Source organism: Rosa chinensis, chromosome 5 (assembly GCF_002994745.2).
Source record: "Rosa chinensis cultivar Old Blush chromosome 5, RchiOBHm-V2, whole genome shotgun sequence".
NCBI classification, from domain to species: Eukaryota; Viridiplantae; Streptophyta; class Magnoliopsida; order Rosales; family Rosaceae; genus Rosa; species Rosa chinensis.
Genome location: NC_037092.1, coordinates 85,281,069 through 85,299,507, shown reverse-complemented (window position 1 = coordinate 85,299,507; position 18,439 = coordinate 85,281,069). Strand labels below are relative to the sequence as shown.

The window sequence follows — 18,439 nt, the reverse complement described above, 5'->3', positions numbered from 1 at the left end:
ATGTCCAAGATTCCCTCCTCCCTGACTTGAAGGTTCAATGGAACAATCTGTGCTTTGCTGATTTCAAGTCTGTTGCTGAATATAATTCAGAGGCTCTTCACTTACAATCCATGTTGAGATTATGTGGACAACCTGTCACAGAGCAAGAGCTAATTGAGAAGACTCTCTCCACCTTCCTCGTTTCAGCCATTGTGGTATCAAAGCAATACCGTACTGAAGTCAATGATGGACGGATCACGAGGTTTCATCAGCTTATCAATCTCATATTTGTAGCTGAGAAACATGATAACATACTCGTGAGGAATTATAATTCAAGGCCAATTGGAACTAAGAGCGTTCATGAGGCGAATTATAATGCAACCAAAGGAGAGCGCAAGGAACGGAACCCTAAGAATAAGGGATATGAGGGACGTATGGGTCCATATAACCGCCCTAACCAGGAAGGAAACCGCAAGTTTGGTGCGGATACACGTGGTGGCAATGCCATACGTGGGAGAGGGGGTCGTGGCAACCCTAGCCGTGTTGGTAGCGCTATGGCCCGTGGTGGTGGCGCCATGGGTCGTGGTGGTGGCGCCAACCCTCCTAGGGAATGTCCACAACGTGCACCTCAATTGAAGGGAGGCAACCACAATGATATGTGTCATCGATGTGGATCAAGTGAGCATTGGTTCAAGCAATGCAAGGCAAGCGAGCAACTTGCTGCAAGATACAGGGCATACAGGGACCTCAGGGAGCAAGAAGTGTACCTTGCAGAAGAAGAAGAAGATGGTGAGATGTCAATCTCACCATAGAGGACTTCAAAGCTGAAGATGAAGTGCACAAGGATGCCGCAGACTTTGATTAGAATAGTCCTTTTTATTTTTCAAGAATTTTTGTAATGGCAAATATGCCTTAGTCAATAAATGACAATTGTATTAACTCTTTCTTATGTGGCGTACCCAATAAAATATGATGTCTAGGAAAGTAATCGAGATATTTGGTACTTAAGCGAGCCTCGCTCCACCAACATCTCTCTCTACTTTCCTGGTCATATTTGATTGGACTTACCAAACGGATAGAGTGACTACAATATGTCTCAGTTTGATTTTATTTTGGATTAGACTCTGGTACCTTTGATGTAATTATTGGCTATTTTTATTAATAAAGTATCGTTTTATTATTGAATGTCTTGGACATGTCTTAATTCCAAACTTTATTATTTTTCAGTATGTTTCCTGGAGAGTTGGAATGCCTTGTTGATAGTGGCACCACACATATTATATTGCGACATAGGCAACTCTTTTTATGGATGACGCCTAGTCGATCTTCCGTGACTGCGATGGCTGGACCATCACATTTGATTCATGGTCGAGGACCAGCTCAATTTATGTTGCCAAATGGCACAAGTATTAACGTCACCAAAGCTCTATATGCTCCTAGGGCTAGAAGGACCCTATTGAGTTTTAAAGATATAAGAGCCAATGGTTTTCATGTGGAAACACATTGTGAGAATGGACAAGAGTTTCTTTGCATCACCTCTAATGACTACGGACATAAACGAGTATAAGAGAAACTTATGTGTCGATCTAGTGGGTTGTATGCAATCACTATTCAGATTATTGAATCCAACCATGTCATGAGAGATGACTTATGGGATTCTGACACATATAGGCTTTAGCACGATCGTCTGGGACACCTAGGTCGTGATATGATGATCCGTATACTAAAGACTTCACACGGACATCCATTTTTCAAAACGAAAAGAAGTCAGAACCAAAATTCGGTCCAATGTAGGGCCAGAGCCGCCTACCCCCTGCGGCCCAAAAGTGGTATTGATGCCACTAGTGCCTCCTTGGTTCCTTTTTCTACTTCTAAAGTCAATTTTGACTTCGTGGCACAACCAAATTCTTCCTTGGTTGCTTCTAAAGCCCATCATTCATTTTGCAAAGCCTGCTCTTTAGCAAAGTTAGGATCTAAACCATCTTATGTAAAGAACATCAAAGAAAACATACCATTCTTATAAAGAATCCAAGGTGATATTTGTGGACCTATCCAACCAACTTGTGAACCATTTAGATACTTTATGGTGTTGGTTGATGCATCGACACGCTGGTCACATTTCATGCTTTTGTCCACACGAAATGCTGCATTTGCTAAACTCCTAGCACAAATCATTAAATTAAGGGCTTACCACCCTGATCATCCCATTAAGTCAATTCGTCTTGACAATGCTGGAGAGTTTACATCAAAAACGTTTGATGACTATTGCATGTCCATTAGGATTGAGGTTGAACACCCTGTTCCTCATGTTCACACCCAAAATGGTCTTGCAGAAGCTGCCATTAAAAGAATTCAAATGGTCGCTCGAGCATTGGTTATGCGCACCAATCTCCCTATTTCTGCTTGGGGCTATGCAATATTGCATGCAGCTGTGCTTATTCGTCTGATGCCTACTACCACTCAACCCTTTTCTGCATCCCAACTGGTTACTGGATATGAGCCTGACATCTCACACTTACGCATATTTGGGTGTGCAGTTTATGTACCAATTGCGCCGCTACATCGCACCAAAATGGGTCCTTAAAGACGATTAGGCATTTATGTTGGATATGACTCTCCAACCATTATCCGCTACTTAGAACCCTTGACAGGCGATCTATTTACCGCTTGATTTGCGGATTGTCACTTTGATGAGACAGTCTTCGATCCCGTCGTTAGGGGGAGATAAGAACGATAATGTTCAACAGGAACGACAGGAACTGTCGTGGTCTGTCCCCACTTTGTCTCATCTTGATCCCCGAACCGCATAGTCTGAAATTGAAGTGCGGAGAATTCTTGATCTTCATAACGTAACAGACTCTATGCCTGATGCGTTTTCTGATATCACTAAAGTGACAAGATCACATATACCTATTGCAAAGTGCCTGCAAGGATTGATGTCCCTAAAAATCATGGACATGGCGCCACCCCTAGAGGTTTTGGGCATGGCGCCGCCGCCACTAATGGTGATGGCAATGTGCCAGCAAGGAAATGTGGGAGGCCCAAAGGTTCGATGGATTCTCGCTCGAGAAAGAAAGCGAGTTTAGCACAAAGAGATCCATTAATCATCGACATAAATAACCAGTCTCATGAAGATATTCCGGATTATGGTTATGTCGAAGAGACATCATTGGGGGACGCTCCAATGTCAGAACCAATTCCAGAGAATAGAGAGATCTCCATGAATTACACTAGTGTACATAAGACGTTGAATCGAGATTCTATTATCCTTGATGATGTGTTTGCATATTCTATTGCTCAAGGAATTATAGAACACGATGATATCGAACCTCGCTCCATTGAAGAATGTCAACGAAGAGCAGATTGGCCTAAATAGAAAAATGTGATTAAGGTTGAATTGGATTCACTAACAAAGAGACAGGTATTTGGGCCTATAACGTTGACACCCCAAATATAAAGCCTGTCGGCCATAAATTGGTCTTTGTTAGAAAGCGTAATGAGAAATATGAGGTTGTTAGATATAAAGCCCGGCTTGTGGTGCAAGGTTTCTCGCAACGCCCTAGGATTGACTACGATGAGACATACTCTCCCGTAATGAAGGTTATAACGTTCCGCTACCTTGTTAGTTTGGTAGTATTTGAAAAACTTGACATGCAGCTTATGGATGTGGTTACAGCATATCTCTATGGGGATCTAGATTCAGAGATATATATGAAGGTTTCAGATGGACTTCAATTACCCAAATCAAGTGGCTCTAAACCACGGAGCGCGTTTTCAATAAGATTGAGACGCTCACTATATGGATTGAAAAAATCCGGACGGATGTGGTATAACCTTCTAAGTGACTACTTGATTGGGAAGGGATATGAGAACAATGAAATATGCCCATGCGTGTTTATAAAAAGGACAAGTTCTGGATTTGTAATTGTAGCAGTTTATGTCGACGACATGAACCTAATTGGAACTCTAGATGAGTTAAAGGAAACTGCTAAGTACTTGAAATCCGAATTTGAGATGAAAGATCTTGGGAAAACACGGTTTTGTCTCGGACTAGAACTCGAGCACCGTAGTGATGGGATTATGATCCATCAGTCAACATATACTCAAAAATTACTAAGGCGCTTTAATGAGGATAAAGCGAAGCCTGTGAGTACTCCCATGATAGGCCGTAGTCTTGAGCCCGGAAAAGATCATTTTCGTCCAAGGGATAAGGACGAAAACTTATTAGAGGCTGAAGTGCCCTATCTAAGTGCAATAGGCACATTATTGTACTTAGCTCAATGCACAAGAACGGATATCTCATTTGCAGTGAACTTGTTAGCTCGACACAGTTCTGCGTCAACACGCCGCCATTGGATTGGCATAAAGACAATATTTCGATACTTGAGAGGTACGATTGATATGAGTTTGTTTTATCCCTACAGAGAGAAAAGAAATTACGGAAGTGTGGGATCAGACTTCACAAGGCAAAACGCTACCTTCTGTGCTCATCATCCCCTCCATCAAAATGACAACGATGTCTTAATGGGTTTTGCTGATGCAGGGTATCTCTCTGACCTTCACAAAGGTCGCTCCCAAACAGGTTATGTCTTTACCATAGGAAGCACTGCGATATCTTGGAGGTCTACAAAGTAGACCCTTGTTGCTACTTCCACAAATCATGTAGAGATCATTGCTCTACATGAAGCCGTGCGAGAATGCATATGGCTAAGGTCTGTAGTTAGACATATTCGAGGAACTTGTGGTTTGAAGTCTACCACAGATGAACCTACATGCATTTATGAAGATAATGCAGCTTGTATTGAGCAAATGAAATTAGGTTTCATCAAGGGCGACAACATCAAGCATATATCACCTAAGTTCTTTTATAATCAGCAATAACAGGCACTTCTAAATATTGAAGTGAACCAAATCCGATTTGAGGATAATGTAGCGGACTTATTTACTAAGTCGTTACCTAAATCCACCTTCGAGAAACATGTGAAGAGTATCAGATTAAGAAAGTTATCCGAACTCCCATGATTGTAGCAATCAGGGGGAAATATTGACATCAGGGGGAGGTATGATGTCTACATGTTCGATCTCGAAGAGTGAAGGACGTGTTGTGCTCTTTTTGCCCTTCGACCAAGGTTATTTTTGTCCCACAGAGTTTTTGTAACCTGGCAAGGTTTTTAGTGAGGCAACGATCAAAGCATCATCACCAAGTTTGAGCGACACAAGGGGGTGTGTTGAAGGATGCCGACATAATGTGTGCCTCTACAGACTACGGTTTAGAGTTGTAATAGGAAAAGGTTCTAGGTATTCAATTGTATTCAGATTCTTACCTTTTGTGTACCTTGTAACTCCTTATATAAGGGCTTCTATTATTAATAATAAACACATAATTACAATTCTCTACAACAATAATACAGATGATATGGGAAAATTCTAGTGTACTTGTGGGTATCTCATACCCACATTTACAAAAATGATAACAAATTTGTTGTCAAAGTGGTAATGTTGGGTCCTATTTTGTGTAATCTTAGTTCTAATAATGGTAATTACACCTCTTATAACATTGTTACAAGCTTTTGAACAAATTCGTTGTCAATGTTGTAATTTTTTGTGTAATCTTAGTTCTAATAATGGAATGTTGTAATTTTGGTTCAAATAATCGTAATTTTTTGTTCAAATAGTTGTAAATGAGTGTATGAGATACCCACAAGTACCATAGCGTGTCTCGATGATATGTTAACTTGTGATTTCGTTATTACTTGAAGCATTCATGTTTTTGAATTGGTACATTAATTTCTTCTTGCTTTTGCTGCAGGTACTTGAGATCTCTTATTGTTACTTGCTGATCTTGTTGACAAATTGCCCTCGAGTTACATCAAAACTTCAGAAGGATAAAATGTAGTGTCATGAACAAATTGAGATTAATAGCCATGTTGGGATGCATCTGATGTATAACTGCTCCAATCCAAAAGCGAATTTTGGGAAAGCAAATTCCAACCAAATTCCGTCATGACAATTTTGTAATGTTTTACCGCTCAAAGCAAAAGCCTTTCTTGGAATGTAAAGAATTTCCCAATAATTGTTCTAATTCTCCAGTTGAACTATGAACCATTTTTGTCCTTCTAAGCATCACATTGTTGAACTTAGAGTGTTGAAAACAATTCTCTTCTTATGTCAGATTCCACGTAAACAGACCCTTAAAGAAACCTTCAGAAGGGATGACAATCGTTGATACATCTTCATGAGTCCAAATATAAAAATATGGCACCTATACACCATTATAATTTCTCACCCAAGGGATGGCCTGCCAACAAAACATTTCCTTAGTCGTCTTAAAAGATTAGTATCATTCATTATTCAGTGTGTGATTGATACACTAGCTGATCGCCAGTCACCAGTGATGCAATTCCATGCTTCCCAAAATCTGTTCCTCCACGAAGATTATTTATTTGCAAAAGAAAAATTGCATGAGTTTATATAAATACATATGTACTTGCACCACAGATTATGCGACAGTTACATAGTTGATTAGAAAAAAATCAACATACTATAGTTTATTAGTTTATTTCAATGAGTTCCAATCTCTTTCCATATTTGATCAAGGCATAAAGATGACAGACGAGTTTCAGAGCAACTCGAGAACTTGCATCTAGACCGTTGGATGTTATCATGATAAGAAGAAATAGTTATGGCTAAAATTTTAACTATTTTCGTCGTCATTTGAGTATCGATCTACATGGTCAATCCTAAAGAATTACTACACATAAAACTAATGCGCACATATTCTTTTTTGAGCTGTCAGCTCTCACACCCTCGTGGGTATATGCTATATCAACTAATGTAAATTTTTTTGGAAGTTTATCTCCTCGTGTTTCGGCTCTCTTTTGGGGAATAAAGAGTTGACTGCTTTATTCGATGTCAAAATGACGGTGGACTTGGTTATTTTTTTTATACAGGATTTGTTAATATGCTATAAATACATGGGTAATCATAAATTTATCCATTTCTAAGTTTGATTATATAGATCGCACAAAATCCTTATATGCCTACTAATGTGGTCTAACTTGTTTATTAGTTATATATACCTTCCATAACCAACAAGGCGAAGGAAATAGAATTTAACAAATTCTACCATTGGATGTTATCATGACGAGAAGTAGTAGTTATGGTCAAAATTTCAACTATTTCCTCATCATTTGGATCTTGATCTACGTGGTCAACCAGAAACTCTAAATACACATAAAAAAAATTAACCATTCATTCACAACTTATTTTTTGATTTGTCAGCTCTCACACTCTCGTGGGTATAACCTCTACCAACTAATGTAAAATTTAAGGAAGTTTATCGCCTCGTGATTCAGCTATCCTTAGGGAAGTGTTTTTTTTTTTTTTTTTTTTTTTTTTGAAGGGGTTTGGAACCCAGCCTTACTGGGAGGCTCAACCCTTAGGGAAGTATAAGCGTATAGAGAGTTGACAGCTTTGGTCGATGTTGAAATGACGGCGAATCGGGTTAATTTTTTTACATGGTACCTATTAAGATGGAGGAAATAAAATTTGTCAAATTCGACCGATGGATGTTACCACGACAAGAAGAAATAGTTATGGTCAAAATTTCAATTATTTTCGTCGTCGTTTGGGTCTCGATATACGTGGTCAACTATAAACCTTAAATACACATAAAACTAATATGCACATAACCACTCATACACAACTTATTTTTTCGATCTGTCTGCTACATAACCTAATGTAACCTAATGTAAAAATTTTAAAAAATTTGTCTTCTCGTCATTCAGCTCTCCTTAGGGATGTATAGGTATGTATATGGTCACTATGTCAATAAACCCATCAGACAACAGCCGAGGACTGTTGTCTGATTCAGAAAATTTCTGTTGTCTAGTAGCCTGATATCTCTTAGGCCTTCAGACGACAGATATTACCCGTGATCTATATTTCACTCAAACAACATAGGCCGGCCAATAATCTGTTGTCTGATTGTATTGAGATATGCCGAATTATGACTTTCTGAGGTTGAAGATGTAATCAAACGATAGAAATATGTTGTTATAAAAGATTCTGGACAACATCTATTTATAAAACTCTATCGTATGTATTTAGTTAACACGACAGAAATCTGTAGTGTGAATATAGAGTTTTGATCTATCTTGGTTAATTTTCTGTTGTGTGAATCTATTGTGGACGACATATATTTATTATGTTTTATTGTTTCTTTTTTATTCAAAAGACATAATTAAATCGTGTGAGTAAAGAGATTCTTCAGCTGTTCTGTTGTCTGACTGAGTTTCACACCACAGATATATGTCGATGTACAACACTATAAACAATAGTTTTAAAAGTTACTGTCGTTCTGAGTTTGCTTTAACAACATTGGTTTATACGTTTTGTTGTGGTAAGTAACTTTGAGCAATGGAATTTATGGTTTTCTGTTGTCTGGTTGTCATAAGGAATATAGATGACCTGTTTCTTCTGTGGTCTTCTGTTGTTTCAGACAACAGATATTTGGTTAAATTATGTTGTTTGATGTCAGGTTTAGTATCAGTTTCTTGGTTATATATGTTGTCTCAGTTGTCTTATAACCACATATATCTGTTTCTAGTTGTCATAAGGAATTTAGATGGCCTATTTCTTCTGTGGTCTTCTATTGTTTTAGACAACAGATATTTGGTTAAATTCTGTTGTTTGATGCAAGGTTTAATATCAGTTTCTTGGTTATTTTTGTTGTCTCAGTTGTCTTATAACCACAAATATCTGTTGTTTGATGTTTTGTTTAACGTCAGCTTGATTTGGTATTTAAGTTGTCTGATGTTTGGTGCGCAACATCAACTTCATTCGGTATTTATATTGTATGAGCTGTATTATAACCACATCATATATTGAAAAACCTGTGTTGACTAGTAAGCACAATAACAACATCCAACTATAACAAGTCAAAGGCCATTTCATTAAAATCAGCCAGCAAACTACATCAATATTCAACATTACCATCAATCCATCCTACAAGTTGAGTAATCTGTTAGGAGGTCAAAATATGATCGATAAAGGCAAAAGTCGATCATATTAGTTAGGCAAAAAAACCCTCCATAATCTAGCTATGCATTCAATGTCAATATGCACAAAAACAGCTAGCCCTAACTATGCATATACCACAGATCCTCTTTGTGCGCACTACACTTGTGCAAACTTCATAACATGTTTCGCCCATTCAGCCCGAACTTCATCAATATCCTTTTCTGTGTAAACAAGATTTGCTCTTCTATCCCACTGCAAAAAAAAAAAAAAAAAAAAACATAGTATATATGATATATGAAGATTATATTCATCAAACCATGAAATAAAGTATATAATGGTATTGGAAGCTGCTCAAATACCTTAGTAGCAAACTCCAAATTTGTGTCTTCCACTATCTCCTTCATGTAACGCATGATCCAATAACCACAACTCTTGCCACCATTTTGCTCAGGAATGCCCTGAAATAACACAAGACACCATATCAGAAGAACTACTTACTATGTAAAACATTAAGAGGCTGGGATACTTCAAATCCCTTTATCAACTTACAGCAAGATTTTTCCACTGGATTAATTTCCTCCCTTTCCTATTCTTGTTAGCATTGTAGATTTTAATGGAGCTTCAAAATGAATAGCAAAACACCAACATAAGTAAAGCATTTATATAATGTATCCATAACATCAAGTACTGATCAACTTATATAGTGGAAAAGAAACATACTTATCCAAAATTGTTTTCCATTCACCAGTTATGAGGCTCCTCTTTAACGGATCCATAAAGTAAATGATCTCTTCATCGGGATTCACAACAGACAACATCCAATGAGAACTATGCCACAACAAAACTCATTTTCAGTTTAAGATAGTTTATATAAAGTAGCTACCTAGAAGCAATATAACATAACAATCTCATTATTGTAATCCAGTTTACATACCCTGAGTTATACGGCACCAAATAAATCTGGCCAGGCTTTCCATTTTGGAACCGATTAGACAAAGACCGAGCTCGTTCAGTAGGATTTCCACAGCCAAGTGCACCCGTATGATCAGGATCAACAAAGGCTACCATCTCAGTCATCTTAGATCTCTTCAAAACATCATGAAGGTAGCTACATAAACATTTCAAATTCGTAATATTAACACTGATTCACATAAGATAAATCATCAACACATAAACAACAATGCAGCTGCCTACAATATATTGATTACCTTATAAACACATAAACATCATGATTGTTCCAATCGAATGATAAACAATTGCTAGCTAGTTTTAATGTATTTACCTCATGAAAAATACAATGCAGCCTCCTGATAGTTCCAACATGTTTGCCGTGGCATGGATGTCACTTCTAAAGACAACAGCCTTCCTTCGATGACCAAAAATTTCAGCATCAAAAGTGGTGTAGATGGTGGCCCCATCTCGCAGTTCATGGTTGGCCCAAATGCACAGGGCACTTACAGCTGCTGGGAGATTTGGTGGCAAGTTTCGCAAATCTTCATTATCTTCAAACATATCCATTGTTCTCTTCTTTTGATTTTTACGCTTTAGTTTTTTCTATTGTTTCAAAAAATAAGTTAGTATAAACTGCCATATCACATTATCAGTTTACTTGTCCAAGTGACATCCATTTTGAAGTAAAGACTAACAAATTGAGTTACCTTGGCATCTGCTGCAAGGGTAATGACTAGGTTCTTTGGCCAAGCAACACAAGTCCCAATGGCATCCTTAACCGTCACTATCTCATCTTTTATGGGAAATGGTAGCAAAGCTTCAGGAACCAAAGTCCGAATGATAGAGACGCGTACATTTTCCTCTCCCAATGAAGCGCCATGGATAGTTTACTGGTTGGTCTCAAGGTCGACATTAATGATTGTTCCAATGGCTACAATGTTTTCCACCGAATCAATGGCCAGTTTGCACTCATTCTGACCTAATGAGACCTATACCAACATAACATAACAAGTTCAGCATAGACATGACAGGTTCAACCTGATTTATGCAATTATGAAATTGACCTCTTCACCATTCACATAATGAAAGCTATATCAGCATAACATGTGTAATTCAACTTTGATTAGGAAACTATAAAATTACCTCTGCATGATTTACTCTTGCCTTTGGAACAGCAAAGACACCTCTTGACTTCTCTTCCAATACCGCGGTTGGCTTTGCCTTCTCATCAGTGGCATGCACAAGTTCCTTTTCAAGTACGATATTGTTCACATCGTCTCTTAAATCCAACTTCTTCTTTGCAGCTGTCACTATCTCAATTTCTCCATTACAATTTACACCCTTTTCACCTGGCCGGGAGCAGCTCCCTTGTCCTTAACCAACTTCATTGACTAGTGTGGCAGATTTGAGTGTATCAACAGCCAACTCCTTCCCGTCAATCTTTGCTTCTATCCTTGTAATCTTCTCACTCCAATAAGCTCTTTCCTCAGCCAACTGTCTATCTCTCTCCTCCTCCCATTTAGCTCTTTCCTTAGCAATTAAACAATCCTTCTCCTTCTCCAATATCTTCTTCACTGATGATCTCACTGTCTCTTCCACACTCTTTCTCTGCCATTTTGGCAAATGAAAATAGGCAGCCGGCTTCACAGTCCCACCAACACCTCTAACCCTTCCATGATGCTCAGGATTCCCCAACGCAATAGTCAGCACATCTTCAGACCCAGATGTGGTGATCTCCCCTTCAGCCTCCCTTTTCTTTAAGTTTTCCTGATTGAAAATAATATCATTATACGACCATCTCAATAAATGTTTAAGAGTTTATGAAAAGTTGAAGCAAAGTACAGTTAACCAACTCAAGGAATCAAATGTAAATATTGAATTCATAGATTAGATGAATATTCTATACAAATAAATGTGTCGAGTAGCATTACATTCATGCATAAAGCCATGAAATAGTACAACTATATGAGACACAAAAAGTTCGTTCACATAAGTGGAATTGTAAATCATAATGTTTAGAAAAACAGTTGTTATCCTACATGCACTTACAATTTTTTTTGCTGTCTCCTCTACCTCAGCTTGTTTGAACTGACCATTCTTATCTTGCCTTGCCTTAATCCACATTGTAGCTCGATCCAGTTGTTCCAAAGACATACTTTCAGACTAAATGACCACAAGAAAAAAAAACAGCAATTAGATAATCAACTAAAGATATTTCTACTGATAATTAAAAACATTTAGCAAGTTAGTAGCCATCTAACTAAAACTCACCAATTCTTCTTGCAAATTTGCATACCCTTTGCATGCCATACGGTGAGGGTATTTATTCTCCTTTCGTTTCATAGTTTGGGCCTCACGTACTTCCTACAAACCAAACCAAAAGAAAATTACATATTGCAGTGACTCACTGTAGGATTTAACAACTTCTACCAAAAAACAATATTCATTAAATGAACAACAAACCAGAAAACTAGCTGAAAGCCTGTTAGCAACAAAGGTTTGCCAATTGTCCTTCGTTATGCTTCGGTAATCATTCGGTGGAAATTCCAAGAGATCAGGTTCATTCATGTAAGGGATAATGTATAAATTAGTCAATTTTCTCTTGAACTCTCTCCATTTATTTGCAGCTGATGTGATCACCATTTTCCGACATTCTTTAGGTATGACAAATGCATCCTAAACACATAGCAAAAATAAATTTCAAATCAGAGTACTAATAGTGGTCCAATAACATTAAAACCATGTGTTTGTCAATGTAATTTGTAAAAATTGAGCTCTATGATGAGTATAAGTACCGTTATTGATTCCCAAATTTTTTCCTTTTCATCTGGATCGACGTCTCTCCAATCCGGTATTGAGATTGGGATCTTTGTACGAGCCAACACTCCTATGTAAGATTTCATTTCATTTGCCACCTTACCAACAGGTTCCCCTTTATCATTGAACTTGACAGTTAGCTTCTTTCCTCGGATAAGTCTATTTGTGATGAGGCTCATAGTTATCATCCCTCGCTTCAACAGCTTTAAACCACCGGTTATGTTTTCATCATCATCATCATCATCATAAGCAGCGACCTTGTTGTTTGTGGAACTTGACTTTTTGGACGACTTACTTGATGATGCTCCTTTCTTCAACTCAGCAGTCATGATCAGCTTCACTTTTCTTGATGTAGTTTGACGCTTCTTGGGAGAGGAAGATTTTCTAGTAGTTTTATACTTCTTTTGGGCAACAGCCTTTTTTTGTGGAGTCACCTGCTTTTTAGGGGAGGCAGCTACTTCTGAAATACTTGCATTTATCGGTATGGCAGATGTTGATCTTGACCGTTTCATCGCTGCACTCCTAATCCTTAGTGCTATAGATCTTGCAGATGCTGATGATCTTGTGGACGGCGACATTATCTGAAACAAAGAGCAAATATAGTTAGTTACATGTTAAATAACATGACAATTATTCAGATCAATAGAAATTAATTATTAAACAAGAACCAAATACTTAGGCAACAATCAACAAAAGCAATAGTGAAGCAGGAAATGCAAGAATGAAAGTAGTCTTTATATAACAAAAACTTTATTGCAACTTAACAAAGTAAAAAAAAACCTAAACAAAGAAACCCAACCTAAAATGCATACATTCAGATCACTTATCTTTTCCTAATCACTAATCCACCCATATTCCTTCATTGCCATCTCGAATGTAGGAGCTTGGCTCTTCACCAAGTACATCATCAAATGTCTCGATTGATGGCATTATAGGAATAAATGGGTGTTGCGCCACTTCAATATCTTCTAGCTCTTCATCATTACCAGCCCCTTGGTAGTCTCTCTCTGGGCACCGTACTACCACTGACCATTGATCATCAAGGGGGTCATCTATGTAGAAAATTTGTTTGACATGCGTGGCTAAGACAAATGGATCATTTAAATGCCCTATTCTATTCAGTTTAACCAAAGTAAAGCCAAGTTCATCTACTTTAATGCCCCTGGCTGACTCAACCCAATCACACATAAAGACCGGTACCCTAAACTTGTAGTAGTCCACCTCCCAGATTTGCTGTATCCTGCCGTAGAAGTCCATATCATTGGTTTTGGGGTTATTATCCTTTGCACTAGCAACTTGCATTGCATCCGCAACTAAAAAAACCCCACTGTTTTGAACTGATCTGACTTTGTCACGTGCAATAGTGTTGAAATCAACCCCATTAACATGATATCCACTAAAAGTAGGGACCTCCTTTTTCGGTCCACCTGCGAGCCACCTAATACTTTCTGAAACAGCATTATCGGCAAATCTCATTTCGTTTGCAACCTACAAATTACATCATATGTCAAAGAGCATACCACACAAGTTTTGTTCGACTCAAAACTTATAATTTACTTCCTAAACCCTCAATAAAATAAAGTAGAGGATAAGCTATGTACCCTCTCCTTTAACCAACCAGCAAAGGTAAGATTCTGTTTTTTCTTCAACCACTTTTTATTTTTGATGAACCTCGGGAAACTTAACTTCAATAATTCCATATGCTCACTGCAAAGGGGGAAATACTTGAAATGAGCAGAAAAACCTAAACGAATGTGTACGTTAATATAGTACAACATTAAAATTGTAACAGAAGAATAAATATCACTTACGTGAAATATGGGATTGCATCTTCTGTGTTCTGTAATACACAAAGGTGAGCTAGGTCTAGCTGCTTCTGATTCACACTAATGATGGTGGCACCTGACATCAGTTTGCAGCCATTTAAAAACCCATATTTGGTTCTCAAAGGGGTCCCAACAATGGTAGCATCTTCAGGAAGTATACGTTCTGAGCAAAACTCAATTGCCTCTTCAACAATATAACTCTCTGCAATGCAGCCCTCAGGAAATTGTCGATTCCTCACCCATCCTTTGAACACCTTCATGTACCTCTCGAAAGGATACATCCATCTAAAAAAGACCGGACCGCATAACTCGACTTCCCTAACGAGATGAACAGTTAGGTGAATCATTATGTCAAAAAATGAGGGTGGAAAGAACTTCTCAAGCAGGCAAACTGTATCAACCAGGTCTGCTTGCATTTGTTCTAGCTTTGAAACATCGATCACCTTGCTACATATTGCTTTGAAAAATAGGCAGAACCGGATAATTGCATACCGAACCGGTTTCTCTAAAACTGAACGTAGTGCGACTGGGAGAAGAAGTTGCATTATAGTGTGTCAATCATGTGATTTAAGACCGGCGAGTATTAATTCCTCCATTGACACCAGATTTCGTACATTGGATGAAAACCTAACCGGAACAGTCATATTGAAAAATGAACTACAAACGATCTTTCTCTCATTAAGGAACAAATTCCAACTAGCCAAAGGCAACCTCTCCCTTTTTCCAGTGCTTGTAGCCTTCAAATCAGTGCGTATACCCATATCAACCATGTCTAAATGAGCAGCAGCCCCATCCTTAGTCTTCCCCGGAATATTCAACAACGTACCGAGGATAGCATCGCAACAATTCTTCTCAATATGCATCACATCAAGATTATGTCTTACCGGAAGATGTTTCCAGTATGCAAGTTCAAAGAAAACAGACTTTTTCTTCCAACAAGGTCTGTTTTGATCTTGAAGACCCTTATAAGGGGGAGGAGGGTTTTTTTTGCCAAATGGTCGATCAAGACCTTGACCTCTTGACAAAACCTCTTCTCCACTTAACGGTTTAGGAGCTTCACCCTCCTCTACAGTGTTGTCGAAAGCAGCAGCTTGCTTTCGATATGGATGATATCGTGGTAGGAATCTTCGGTGCCTCATGAATGCCATTTTTTTAGACTTTTTCAACCTATAGGGTTTGGTCTCTTCAACACATACTGGACAAGCATTGCATCCTTTGACAATGCTTCCCGATAAGTTCCCATATGCGGGAAAATCGTTAATTGTCCAAAACAGTGCTGCCCTCAATGTAAAATACTCTCCTCTTACAGCATCATATACTCTCTCAACCCCATCCCACAACACTTTCAGATCATCAATCAACGGCTGCAAATAGACATCGATATCATTTCCGGGCTGTTTAGGTCCAGAAATTAACAATGTCAACATCATGTACTTCCTCTTCATGCACAACCACGGAGGAAGGTTATACGTGATAAGTATAACAGGCCAGCATGAGTATTTGCTACTTAGAGAACTATGTGGGTTAAACCCGTCTGATGAAAGAGCTAGTCTAAGGTTCCTAGGCTCTACACCAAAATCTGGCCATTTTGTGTCAATCATTTTCCAAGTCGGGGAATCCGCTGGATGCCTCATCATTCCATCCTTCTTTCTATCCTTGACATGCCAAGTAAGTTCCTTTGCTGAAACAGTTGATTGGAACATCCTTTTGAACCTTGGGATCGGTGGAAAGTACCACAATACCTTCCCCGGCACCCCTTCTTTCTCAGATTTGTCCCTGCCTAGTTTCCACCTTGATTCACCACAAGTGGGGCAGCTTGTCGCATCGGCATGCTGCAACCTATATAAGATGCAGTCATTTGGACAAGCATGAATCTTTTGATACTCCATCCCCAATGTGCAAAGTGTTCTTTTGGCCTCATAAACTGACCCTGGTAACTCATTCCCTTCAGGAAGCAAGAGGCCAATCATAATTAACATGTCTGAATAGCAAGCATCAGTCATGCCATGTTTAGCTTTCAAATTGAATGTTTGTATCAACCCATTCAACTTGGTCGTCTCGGTACAACCAGGATATAGGGGCTTATCTCCATCCTCTACAAACTTCATAAACTCATTCGAGTCTTCTGAAATCCCCTCATCCTCACTACCCTTCATACCTTCTTCATCCTCTTCTATCCCAAAATCAGGATTCATCTCAACTGTTTCAGAATCCCCTCTAGCAACATTCAAGGCAGAAGTTGATGGTTCTTCATGCCACTTCCAATGCCTATAGCTAACATCTATGCCATTAAAAAATATATGGTCCTTAATCACCCCTATGGACCAAAAATCATTGTTACAACACTTCAAGCAAGGGCAGCATATGCTATTTGTGTCCCTTGCATTAGCCAACGCAAACTTAAGAAATTCTTCAAGTCCTATTTGAAACTTTAGTGATCTTCTATCTTCTTTCATCCATGATTTATCCATCTTATATATATATACAAACATATAAAACAATTAGAATTGTAACATTTTATGTAGCTAAGATCATGATATATACTTAATCTAAGAGGAAAATACAGATCTGTTAGGAACTTTAAACCATTTTGCATACCATATATTTTTCAGTTGCATACTTCCCGGAATTTACATTTCCCATATCTATCAAGATTATTAATATTCTTTGTTACCAAAGAAGACCATTTTAGACAAAGCAAATTAAAAACACTACATGCTCTCATAATTCATGAATTCATTTTAGACAAAGTCAATTTATGATTTAAGTCACTTATATCTTTAACTTCTGAAAAAGATAAATGTGGAAAGATTGCAGGATAATCTCACCTTCTTGTTTGTTTCTTGCAGCTCTCCAGCAAGACTAAATTAGTCAAGTATCAAATAGACCTGCATGCAAGAACATGTTAAGATATATTGGATGACCAATAATTTGGGCTAAAAGGTTTAAATATTTGCATGATAAATTGGTAATCTGCTAATAATCTCATTGGATGATCATTGCACATTATGCACATTCATGGAACTAAAAAATGTAGTAACTTAATTACTATAATATGCAAGCTAGCACATTCTCTGTGACTTTTTTATTAGACATGTAGCAAAGTTTTTTGATTCGGGTATCGCATATATAATATGGTGTGTGTGTGTAAGTAAATATATATATATATATATATGTCGTTTAGCAAAAGTTGGATACCAATATTGTACTGGGTCTTTTTTTTTTTTTTGAAGGGTATTGTACTGGGTCTTTAATACAAGTCAGAGAGATCAAACAATCTGCATAGCTATTAGAATATAGAAAAATAGCTTCTTATTAATAAATAACTAGACAAACAAACGGGATGATCAAATACCAATCCATAAGGTGACCGAATAGCAAAAGAAAGGCTATTAATAACTTCCAAACCCATTTTGTATAAATTGTTTCACTTATACTTCTTGCCTTCTTCGCCGTAATTATTTTGTTTATTCTGCTTATTATTAAATTAACCATTTTTCAATCTAAAATTAGCCAATTAGATCAATATATGAAATCTATAATATCAGATCCCACCACAATATAGAATTAATTAACATGCAATAATAAAATGCAAGCCCCAAATATTTTGAGAAGAAACCAGCTTTAAAATGCATCACACAGATCAAGCAAGGAAAATGTGTACCATATAAATCATAAGTTATATGGTTCTGTTAATGTGCAAAAATATTACCGGTTGATATAAACCAATGGAAGAGTAGTAGTTCAGTAGTGTACGTACTTGTTAGAACTAACAGAAGAAGACCGAAGAAGAATTATGATAAGGATGTTGATTATGACCAATAGCAGATTTCACTTTGGGCTGA

At 37.8% G+C, this 18,439-nt stretch overlaps 3 protein-coding genes and 1 long non-coding RNA gene across 5 annotated transcripts; all 4 read right to left on the bottom strand.

The window, feature by feature from the left end:
* Positions 1–8,944: 8,944 nt before the first annotated feature.
* Positions 8,945–10,108, bottom strand: LOC112202030. 2 transcript variants are annotated; one of them, XM_040506941.1, is made up of 5 exons: positions 9,935–10,108; positions 9,721–9,828; positions 9,550–9,619; positions 9,360–9,458; positions 8,945–9,252 (listed from the first exon to the last, which is right to left on the bottom strand). In XM_040506941.1, exons 1-5 carry the CDS (start codon positions 10,075–10,077, stop codon positions 9,157–9,159), a joined length of 516 nt encoding a protein of 171 aa, XP_040362875.1. In that variant the 5' UTR covers positions 10,078–10,108; the 3' UTR covers positions 8,945–9,156. The 2 variants fall into 2 exon arrangements, with proteins under 2 accessions (XP_040362875.1, XP_040362874.1); XM_040506940.1 differs by having other exon boundaries at positions 8,945–9,458.
* A 180-nt stretch (positions 10,109–10,288) lies between these two features.
* On the bottom strand, positions 10,289–11,343 carry LOC121049467. Its single transcript, XR_005800308.1, has 3 exons — positions 11,095–11,343; positions 10,659–10,940; positions 10,289–10,554 (listed from the first exon to the last, which is right to left on the bottom strand). It is a non-coding gene; the product is annotated as an uncharacterized LOC121049467 (long non-coding RNA).
* A 2,399-nt stretch (positions 11,344–13,742) lies between these two features.
* LOC121049466 lies at positions 13,743–14,690 on the bottom strand. Its single transcript, XM_040506942.1, has 4 exons — positions 14,580–14,690; positions 14,370–14,475; positions 13,969–14,256; positions 13,743–13,793 (listed from the first exon to the last, which is right to left on the bottom strand). Exons 1-4 carry the CDS (start codon positions 14,675–14,677, stop codon positions 13,788–13,790), a joined length of 498 nt encoding a protein of 165 aa, XP_040362876.1. The 5' UTR covers positions 14,678–14,690; the 3' UTR covers positions 13,743–13,787.
* A 458-nt stretch (positions 14,691–15,148) lies between these two features.
* On the bottom strand, positions 15,149–17,281 carry LOC112164340. Its single transcript, XM_040506038.1, has 2 exons — positions 17,269–17,281; positions 15,149–16,911 (listed from the first exon to the last, which is right to left on the bottom strand). Exons 1-2 carry the CDS (start codon positions 17,279–17,281, stop codon positions 15,149–15,151), a joined length of 1,776 nt encoding a protein of 591 aa, XP_040361972.1.
* Positions 17,282–18,439: the final 1,158 nt, after the last annotated feature.

Excerpts from the sequence above, each read along its gene's own strand:
- LOC112202030 (XM_040506940.1), bottom strand. The coding sequence starts at position 10,077 with ATGACTGAGATGGTAGCCTTTGTTGATCCTGATCATACGGGTGCACTT. Across the intron at positions 9,620-9,720 it reads TGGAAAACAATTTTGGATAA|CTCCATTAAAATCTACAATG; the intron begins GTATGTTTCTTT and ends TTCATTTTGAAG. Across the intron at positions 9,459-9,549 it reads TCCAGTGGAAAAATCTTGCT|GGCATTCCTGAGCAAAATGG; the intron begins GTAAGTTGATAA and ends GTGTTATTTCAG.
- LOC121049466 (XM_040506942.1), bottom strand. The coding sequence starts at position 14,677 with ATGTCAGGTGCCACCATCATTAGTGTGAATCAGAAGCAGCTAGACCTA. Across the intron at positions 14,476-14,579 it reads GATGCAATCCCATATTTCAC|TGAGCATATGGAATTATTGA; the intron begins GTAAGTGATATT and ends CCCCCTTTGCAG. Across the intron at positions 14,257-14,369 it reads CTGGTTGGTTAAAGGAGAGG|GTTGCAAACGAAATGAGATT; the intron begins GTACATAGCTTA and ends TGTAATTTGTAG.